The sequence below is a fragment of the Protomyctophum bolini genome, assembly GCF_963924005.1.
Source record: "Protomyctophum bolini genome assembly, chromosome: 13".
Classification (NCBI taxonomy): domain Eukaryota; kingdom Metazoa; phylum Chordata; class Actinopteri; order Myctophiformes; family Myctophidae; genus Protomyctophum; species Protomyctophum bolini.
Window position 1 is genome coordinate 37,759,167 of NC_137874.1, and position 10,816 is coordinate 37,769,982.

The 10,816-nt window shown below is 44.5% G+C and overlaps 1 protein-coding gene across 1 annotated transcript; it reads left to right on the forward strand.

The window, feature by feature from the left end:
* The first annotated feature begins 6,371 nt into the window (after window positions 1-6,371).
* On the forward strand, window positions 6,372-10,321 carry LOC308327736 (homeobox protein MSH-D-like). The gene is made up of 2 exons (XM_080781267.1): window positions 6,372-6,836; window positions 8,006-10,321. The coding sequence occupies exons 1-2, from the start codon at window positions 6,425-6,427 to the stop codon at window positions 8,470-8,472; spliced, it is 879 nt and encodes a 292-aa protein (XP_080637393.1). The 5' UTR covers window positions 6,372-6,424; the 3' UTR covers window positions 8,473-10,321.
* The last annotated feature ends 495 nt before the right edge of the window (window positions 10,322-10,816 follow it).

Here is a 10,816-nt window from a genome sequence, read left to right on the forward strand (position 1 = left end):
TTACGTCACTCCTTCGGGCACGCTGGGTATATTTAAACATGGTCAGACGGTTGAAAATACTTAAATTACGAAGAATGCCGGAAAGCAAGGTTTATCTTTGGCTAATGAGGGTGATGCAATGGAGGGAGGAGAGTCAGGGACTAGCTGGAGAAAAATATGCTTTATACGAGAAGATAATCGGGCATCTGCACAACCAGCTGGACCTCACGCAGGACCAACTGAGATCCCAAACTGTTCTTTGGTCAACAGAGAAGGAGACATTGGAGAAGGAGAGACAGGCACTAGCTGAAGAAATTAAGTCTTTGGCTGAAGGAAAGGGGCAACTCCAAAACCAACTGGACAAAATGAGATCCCAAACTGTTCTTTGGTCAACAGAGAAGGAGACATTGGAGAAGGAGAGACGGGAACTAGCTGAAGAAATTAAGTCTTTGGCTGAAGAAAAGGGGAAACTCCTAAACCAACTGTTCCTCACGCAGAACCAAATGAGATCCCAAACTGTTCTTTGGTCCACAGAGAAGGAGACGTTGAAGAAGGAGAGACAGACACTAGCTGAAATAAATAGGTGTTTGGTTAAAACAAAGGAGCATCTTGATGCACAATTGACGCTCCTGGACTGTAGTCCATACATGGGACTGATCTACTGATCTATCATTGATTTCAGCTGTTACAATTCCAAACATGCAAACATGACTTGCTTTTGTATGTCCAATGTGTTTGGATTTAGTTCATAAAATTAGGTTTTTTTTCAGGATTAGGCCTACAATTTAAAAAAAAATCTAATTTTGTGCTATTTTTGCTACGACAGTAATATGCAACGTGGCCCTCTGGAGTGAGTGTGGAAATATAGAAATATAGCCCCTCCATCGTCAAAGTTCTGTCTCCGTTCAGTGCCGGAAGTGCTTCAAAATAGGAGCTCTGGGTGGCCGGGGTTGTCTCAGCGCTCGCGTCGGTGGTTAAACTCCCCGTCGGTGAATTATCTCCCGACGATCGATGACCACCTAGGCAGACGTCCCTTACTTACTACCTACGTGGTCTTGAACAATCCCCCCCCATCCACACCTACCACCTCCATCTCCTCATTCCCCCCCTTCCTATCCTTTCTCCATCTCTTCCAGGAACCCGGGGCAGTATCGGAGCAGAGCGCTGTTGATGCTCTGTGCGGGCATAAACGGCGTCCGTCCCGAGACTACTCCCCCGCCCTGAGTCTCTCACCCTATACCTGGGTTCCCCATTCAATACTCATCCATCCCTTTTTGTTCAATAAAAAAACGTTAAACTTTAAGCAGAAGGTGTGGTCTCTTACTATACTAGTGAACCGTTTCTGAAAGGACCAGCGCCTTATATATATTTTTTTCCTTTTCCCCTCATATCAGTGGTTCATATTATCAACAAAATTCCGTAAAAAAACGGCTAGTGAGGAACGCTCCTTTAATATCAAGAGCGAATATAGCGAGCATGACAACAGCCGTCTGGAGCGTGGCGTTACACTGTTGAACAAAAGTGCTAGAAATGATTTCCCTTCATTGACCTAATTGGAAGGCAGGGATAGGCAGATTTTTAGGGGCTTCTGGAGCTCGTTCCAATCAAATGGAGCACAGACAGAGAATGCTGCTTTGCTCTGAGTTAGCAAATGTTCTACAGCCACGAGTGCAGTATCTCTCCAGCACCACTCAGTATACTCACTCAATTTTTTTTATAGTCAACTCCGGCCTAACCATGAGTGACTAACAAGTCAAAAGTCCAATATTTTCCCAGGGTACAGTCACCACGAGGTGACTGTCTGTCACGTTACAAAAGGGACCCCGCCGGGTGACTCACAGAGCACAGATTATACCTGGCCCCTCTCTCTCTCTCTCTCTCTCTCTCTCCTGTCATTAGCAGAGCGGCCCATCAGTCATTCACCTGGCGGGGAGGATCCATGAATAGAGCCTAAAGTCTCCTGTGTTAAGGGCTAATTGACACTGGCGCCAGCCGAGCAACTGAAGGTAGTCATTTAGATGTAATACAGGTTCTCTGAGGGGAGGGAGAGAGAGGGAGAGAGAGACAGAGAGAGAGAGAGAGAGAGAGAGAGAGAGAGAGAGGGAGAGACCGAGAGAGAGAGAGAGAGAGAGGAAAGAGGGATAATTAAGAGAAGGAGAGAGATAATTTAGTTGTTAATGAAAACAATGTGCTGACAGTAAATTGGCAGGGCTGTGTGTGTGTGTGTGTGTGTGTGTGTGCGCGTGTGCGTGTGTGTGTTACTATACTTGCGAGGATCGAATGTCCTCACAAAGTAGGCAGAAATTGTGACGATCATTATACCTTGGTCCTCACATGAAGAATGGTTATTGTAAAAAACATATTTTTGGAGACGCGCTAACTATTATTGACGTTGAGGTGAGGATTATTATACATTTAGCGGTTAAGGTTTAGGGGTCGGGATTATGGAGTTAAACATGATTTGTACTCAGTTGCGTGCCGGGGGCGGGGCCGTGCATGCTCTATAAGCTTGTGAGCTTGGAGATCTTATATTATTCGGCTTCGGGTTGACGGTGAAAAATGGCATTGATCAAATCTCTATTGTAAAATGTTGATGTCCTCACAAGTATCGTAAAATACAAGCCTGTGTGTGTGTGTGTGTGTGTGTGTGTGTGTGTGTGCGATATAATATGTCATTGCTACAGACACGGTACTCGGCCGGTCTGACGGGCTCCCCAGCCTCTCTGGGATGACAACAGGGCTTCCAGAGTTACAGTCCATTTCATCAACACATCGCATCACCATGCCTCTCGTCTGTCACCGGCAATTAACCAACAAAAGCACTTATATACAGAGCGCCCAGAAGTGGTTCATCCTGTCTGATACTCTTACGCACATCGATGCGTGTCATTCTTCCCTCCATCTATAGCCTTCCCCCACGCTCACACATCTGACCTGGGATTGTAAGGACAGAACTTTGTTGATCTGAAGGAAGGGGAGATATGGATGTTAGTTGCCATTACACGGCCAACTATCTATCTATCTATCTATCTATCTATCTATCTATCTATCTATCTATCTATCTATCTATCTATCTATCTATCTATCTATCTATCTATCTATCTATCGATACAGAGGACCCCCCCCTCTTAGCAATATAGGCCTACTGGCTGTACTACAGTAGCTTATACAGTACAGAAGCTGTGCACATAAAACCACGTGTTTAAACAGTCAGGACTTTGTACAGAATGGTGCATTAAGTTTGATGTGCTTTGCCAAATATCACCATAAACCACTGAGTCCTGAGCGTATAGAAAAGGCCCTGTCAAGGTTGTTGTTAAATTGATACAGGCTTTGGCATTTGAATATGTATGCCTGTTGTATACCTGCAGTGTGTTAAATATCAGCGTAGTAATTTGTGCTGTTGTGGTATGCAGGTGTGCGTTTGCGTGTGTGTGTGTGTGTGTGTGCGTGCGCGTGTGCGTGTGTCCTGCCACTTCAAAGCTGCCAGTGTAATTACAACACACTGAGGTGTGTCTGTTCTCACATAACCACAACAATGAGACGCTTACCTGCGTGCACACGCACACCCGCATACTTGCACGCATGCACACGCACACACACAGTACAAAATTACAAATGACTCAGCTGGTGATCAAGATTCCAGAGTTATTGTGTTTAAAAATGAAATAGGTGTGAGTCAATACTGACTCAATAGTCGATCTGTAAAGTAGGTTAGAACTAATGTCAAAGCTTAATTCCACACACACCTATCAGGCTTTCTTTTTATAGTCTGAAGATGTCGCCTGGCTCTGACGTCATTGTTGTGACGTCAGAGTGACATCTCATGTTCTTCGTAACATCTGTTCTTGAGGTAATTGTTTATCCCCCAAAATCACTAAGACTAATTGGACTTTTTGGACAAGTCGCTGTGCCCAAAAGTTACTGTACTTTAGCTTTGTATATAGGGCAGTACAGGCGTCGCTGTAGTTTCGGCTATACTTCTGCCGAATGTTCACCACATCCCCAGAATAATAGGGTTCATTCATGTGGTTAAGGAGCAGATTAGGAATTAGGATTGGTAAAGGGAAGGATATTACTATAGCTCATAGAAGAAGAGAAGGGGGAGGGTGGGAACTTCTCCATGTCGGGCCGTATGGGAGAAGAACCAGCCCTGTCAACTGTGACTGACGGGGTTCCTGCGACACACCCAGAGGCTGCTGGGTAATGAGGAAAGGAGGGAACTCCTGAACAGTTATACAAAGAAAAAAAAAACAGAAAGGAAAGGAAAGGAAAGCAGTGAGTTCCCCCGAGGAGGCTGCTGTGTGTGTTTGATCTGGCCCGCTGGCTGGCGCCTGCTGCAACCCTCTGATTGTCTGTGAAATAAACCCACTTTAATATGGCTGCACAGCCCCCCCCCCCCCCCCTGCACACACACACACACACACACACCCCACTCTGCTGTTACCACAACACACTGATTCCTAGCCCACTAGAGGTCCATGGAGAAATCCGTTTATACAATAATATATACAGATAATAGTATGCCTTTGCTAAATGTATCTGAAATATGTTTAAATGTGTATTTCAAAAGACCTTTTGAGGGGCGCATTAGCCCCTCCTTTGCCCAGCTTTGTGTGTGCGTATGTGTACCCCATATAGTGAAGATAAAAAGTGAGGACGCTAAAACCAAAAGTGATTGGCCGGAATGTGATGATGTATGATGATAAGAGTCATGCCCCTCACTTCACACGAGTGTGATTTCATTTTTTTTTTTTTTTTTTTTTTATATAATTTTTATCCCACAATTTTGTAACCCAGTTTTCTTTTTCACCCAGTGCCAATTATCTAATGTAATCCTGGGCGCTACACTTCCTCTGCCAACCTGGGGGGGCAGCGGACTGACCTCATGCCTCCTTCTATGCATGAGGAGTCCAAGCTGCTTCTTTTCACCTGACAGAGGGGAATTTCCCCGGCCGGACGTAGCGCGTGGAAGGGACACGTTATTCCGACCAGTTCCTTTCCCCTCCATCAGGCGCCCCGGCTGGCCAGGGGGAGGTAGTTTTAGAGACCAGGATTATTTCATTTTTTACTAATATTTTAGCCAGTATAGTGTTGAACTATACGGAAAAGATCTTGGAATGACTTTAAAGTGTTTGATAGACTTGTGTGTGTGTGTGTGTGTGTGTGTGTGTGTGTGTGTGTGTGTGTGTGTGTGTGTGTGTGTGCACGTGATGATGTGTCCGACCAAACCATCTTCATGTAGGCCTTCAGTGCCGTTGTCTATTGTCCTGCAGGTCATAAGAATTCTTATTAAACGCAGAGGAAAGTACAGTTCAATATGGTCTGCTATGAGGATTTTAACCCAAGAAAGCCTACTGTATATGGCTCGTTTGCATTAGGGGAAATCATACACAACTACTGGAATACGCACATCAGGTGCTGGGTTCAAAAGTGACATCAGAAAAAGAGAAAAGCACACTCATCATCAGCAGATGAGTGTGCCGAGTTTTAATCTCTCTTTTTGTTTGCATTGAGGTCCTTCATGCACTTCATCAGAGCAATACAGGATTCAGTTTGAACATCGGCACAGTTTTGCTTAATTTAATTTATTTATTTTTTATCTATACTCTATAGTAGGCCTATACATACTTGGTCAAGTGGCGATCCAGGGGCCACATGCGGCCCTCACCTTCACTTAATGTGGCCCGCTGGTTAACCTTGATTTATTTACTGATGTGTTACTGATATATTATGGATTTCAGCTGTTTACAATCCCAAACATATAGGTTATTCCAAATATAACCTGCTTTAATTACTTCAGTCTATAGCTCAATATATATAGAATTACATTTTACTGTATTTTCTTAATGTCCATTGTATTTGTATTTAAGTTCATAAAGTTAACCTAAGTAGGCCTATAACTAAATGCATGCACATTAAATAAAAAAAATACTTTTCAGGTTTCCAATAGCAAAAATAGCAGATTTTCTGCTATTTTCGCTGCTTCCGTGTAACATAGAATGAAAAAGTAATTGAATTACGGAAAATATTTCTGCCCAAACGTATGAAATGGCCTTCTGGATCGGAGTGAGTGTGCAATATACTTTACTTTAGGCTCTCCATCATCAAAGTTGCCCATCTCTGGACACTGCAGGGCCCTGGTGACAGCTGGAGTCACAGAATTCCATGGGTCACCAGTGTGCGTGTAAACGGCCTCCCTCACTCCTACAAGTTGGTGCGCGGCAGCGATTGGCTCAAGTTCCTACATCCCCCGCCGAACCTCCTCTCCTCACCTCGCTGCTGCCTCCTCCTCGCTCACACACACACTAACACTAACACTGTGACACACAAACACACACAGTCCTCCGGCCGGGCTGGGAGGGAGAGGAGACACACACACACACACACACACACACACACACACAGCCGGACTGGATTTATCATTTAACTGCTCAAAAAGAACATGGACTCTCGTTTGATTTTGCGGGGGGACAGCAGGGAGACGGAGACTCATGGCAGCTCGTCTGAAGAGGAGCACACAGACATGGACGAAAAGGAGAAGGGGAATTCTTCTCCTCCTCCGCAGAGATGTCACCATCATCACCACCACCATCACCCCTTCAGCGTGGAGGCTCTCATCCTGTCCGATCGCGCGTCGTCGTCGTCGGCGGCGGGGATGAGGGCGTCGCCGCAGAGCCGGTATGTGTGCCACAGGGACCGCCGGGCCCGGGAGGAGACGTGCGCCAGTCCTCCCGGGGCAGGGAGCCACAAGCCCGGCGCGCCGTCGCCCGTCAAGTCGGAGACTTCCGAGGAAGCGGAGGAGTGCGGAGGCGCCTGGGTGCTGAGCAGCCCCTTCTCAGTGTCACCGCAAAGCCGTGAGTTTACTTATTTATTATTGCGTATACGCTTATATTCAAATTAACACCTAAATCAGTATAGTTCTACTTCTCACATTTTCAAAAATCATTAAAAAAGGGAGGAAAAATACGTCCGAAAATAGCAGATTGTAGCATACAAACTCGTATAGCCTGTGAGCGTATAGGCTATCTACTTTCAGCCAAACAAAACTGCAGGGTTTTAATATGGGTTAAAAAATAATAATTTGTATTAGTTTATCAATTTGTTTACTGTAGGCTATGTATTCATTTATGTCAGACAAAACTTTGATAACTTTTTTATTTGTTATCTAGTACTAATGTTAATTTGCAAATAAATAATCCCATCCATTTTAACCGTTTTTGGAAATAAACCAAGACCAGGTAACCAAGTATTATACAGTTTTGAGGTGCTTTTATATCACTTGCATATTTCCTTTTTGTATAGGCTAATTTATATTCACATCTACATCTCAAGAGTCACTTTGCAATTTATATTATTAATTCAAAAGTAATGAATGAATACAAAACATACCATCATCAAGTGATGAATGATGGTGGATATCATAGATTAATCAGTGAGATAGTTCTATAGGGGTCAGCAATATGTCCGTATACAGGCATGCACAGATGTGCCCGTGGCAAGACTTATTGTTCGTGACAAACTTTAGATTATGGGCCCTATTTTTGTCATTGCTGAACCCCTTATCCCTAAACTTCTTTCACTTATTTTTTACTCTGACGAAAATAGGGCCCTTAGTTTTTATTGTGATAATAAGACCCAATTACTGAATGCCAGTATCTATAGGTTTTCTTCAGAATTTGTACAGTATGACACTGATTGTATAGCCTAGTCCACCTGGTAGACCAGTAGCCTATAAGTGGTTTATTTTCAAGGACCCCCATAACTCTGAGAGTGTACAAATGGATACATTTGGCCCACTGTGTATATTACAGTAGCCACATGATTTCTCACCTCGTCAATGTTTGTTTAACCACTGCCCTAAACAAACATTCAAAGTCCATAGACTTTCGACATGCGACATAATATAATTGTCAGAAGCCGTGCATCGGTGGGGCTATAATAGCGGCCCTCAAATATATGGAGATAAGCGGTTTCTGCCCGACAGCAACGATCTAACGGCCCCTCCCGCGTCCCCTCCCAACAGGACAGGTGAACCCCGGCGGCGGCAGCAGCAGCTTCCCGCTGAGGAAGCACAAGACCAACCGCAAGCCTCGCACGCCCTTCACCACCGGCCAGCTGCTGGCGCTGGAGCGCAAGTTCCGCCAGAAGCAGTACCTGTCCATCGCCGAGCGCGCCGAGTTCTCCTCGTCGCTCGCCCTCACCGAGACGCAGGTGAAGATCTGGTTCCAGAACCGCCGCGCCAAGGCCAAGCGGCTGCAGGAGGCCGAGCTGGAGAAGTTCAAGATGGCGGCCGACGCCAAGACGGCGGCGGCGGCGGCCGTGGCGCTGCACCCCGGCGGCTTCACGCTGCCGCTGCCCCTGGGCGCCATGGCGCTGTACGGACACTCGTACTCTGCCTACCAGCACCACCACAGGTCCATGCTGCCCCTGTCGCACTTAGGACTGTACTCCACCACGCCTCTGGCATACAGCATGTACCATTTATCTTAGCGGAATCATCACAGTGCTGCTTGACTTTTTATAATGCCAAGGACTCGCCCTCAGTTTCACATGCATTTAGACCCCCATTTTGTTCAGACTTTTGACCCCGATCTACACTTTTGAAATCGACTCTTGTGGGTGTACAAAATGTGTCCCTTTGGTTCCATCCGTACACAGACCCACGCGAGTCAATATGGACCACTGGTGGTTCCCGGACCTGACTTAGTTCTGAGAACCAGTGGGTTCATGGAATACTTCACCCAAGATGACTATTTCTTCCCCACTATATACCCCCGCAAAGACTTGAATACATGGAGTTAACGTTCTTGTGCACAAGCGAGGGAACACGGGCATCCAGTTCGGATTCAACACGGAGCTCAGTTCACACAATATATTCTGCAGAAAAGTGGTGTTTTTGAAGTAATGAGGATGCGAATGGTTTGCAAGACACTTTAATTATACTCTGAGAACTGTGTTGGAGTTTACACAATACACATAGATTTATTTTACATAGTTTTGCTAGTTTTTGACCCCTACATTTTTTCTACTACTTTCGTCTCTCATTTCCCGATTCTAAGCAATGAGACGAAATCCGAAATTCATGTATGTATTCAAGGCTTCATGTAATGAGTAAAACAAAAAAGTAAGAAGTAATTTGGTGGGTGTAGTATTCCTTTAAATAAAGTGTTGATACCTCTGAAGCATTCATTCCTTCAGGGACACTTGTTTTCTATGCAACTTCTCCCCTTGTAAGCGTTTAAACGCCCAGGAACTGAATTCAGGCTCTCCTCCGTGTGTGTTTCCCCGCATTGAAGTCATACTCTGAACTATTTTGGGCTACTGCTGTCACAGGAAAACAACATTCTCGTCGCTGACCTCTGGTGGCCTGTGGACTCGTTTACATGACTCCTGTCACTGAAGAACGGCTGGGACCATAATACTGTCTGTCTTCATTGTTTACTTCTGTGATAACTGGACATGTGACCAGGACATTGTTTATGCAGGCTACAGCTTGACGCTTCAGATACAAGTGCCTCAATCTTTCTGCAAGTTACGTGGACGTCTGCTCTGGTTTCTTTTTGCATTGAGAGCAGTGCTTTCACCGTTTGACCACTTCTTAAACCCCCAGTCTAGACCACGGATCTTCAAAGTTTTCAGGCCAAGGGACCCCCTAGCTGAAAGCTGGAGCAGGGACCCCCGGCCCCTAGCTGAAAGCTGGAGCAGGGACCCCCTAGCTGAGAGCTGGAGCAGGGACCAACCCCCCCGCCCCCCACTACATCTTGGATTCATGTTAAATGTCTTTTCAGACATTTAACCACATAACACTTGGTGAAGTTGACCTTTGTCTCTGTGATAACAGAGACAAAGGTACACCAAACCTCTTCACCGAAAACAGCAAATAGCACATCTATACAAGCTTGTAGATCTGCTCTTTTCAAATAGCAAACGTTCCCCCGCAGAATAGGGATGCAAGGTTCAAGTGGTACATTTAAAAAAATAAATAAATGTACTTCCTACCTGAAAAATATCTTTGCCAAAAACTCACAAACCTCATCAGCAATGCGTAATTTACGTATACACCTATTTATTTGTTTTTTTACTCTCTTTACAACTTGCTGGAAATGAATGAATATTATTTTCATTGTTGTTGTCGTTGTTGTTGTTGTTGTTTTGTATTTATGATGCATTGATGAATGTTCTGAACAAATAATTTTATATTTATACGTCACCATTTTGGCCTCCCAGTCTCTTTGGAAGGGGGCGGGGCTCTGTTACACTATGCTATGCAGTTTCATATGTGGTGTCAATGATGAATATATCATTCAAATGAACCAAAAATAAAGCCTTTTATAAACTATTTTTTGTGATCAGATTGATTGATTGATTGAATTCTTTATTAAAAACCCATTCTGGACGGGAACCCCTTTTGGTGTTTTAACTAAGCATTTATGTTATACTTTGGCTATTGAAAAATAGCAGATCTACAAGATCGGTAAAAATGTAAATCTTCTCCCCGAAGATACAGTAGGCCTGTGTGTCACGAGGTAGACCGGAGAGAATATTTCTCTCCATAAAGACAGACTGTAAAAGAATAACTTTTATACTTGGCTAAGTCATTCACCAAAAAATAGCAGATCTACAAGCTCACAATGTGTCGCGTTCTGAGCTTCATGTAGATTGCCTTTTGGTGAAGGCTGAAAAAGAACACGATGAGTACAGTTGAACTCAGGTCCTTTTTACTAAATATAGATTATAGAAGATCTATAGTGGTTACAATGAAGTGACATTGATACATTATATTATCAACGTATTCTTCTGAGACATCCCCCGGACTTACGTCAAGGCACCCTAG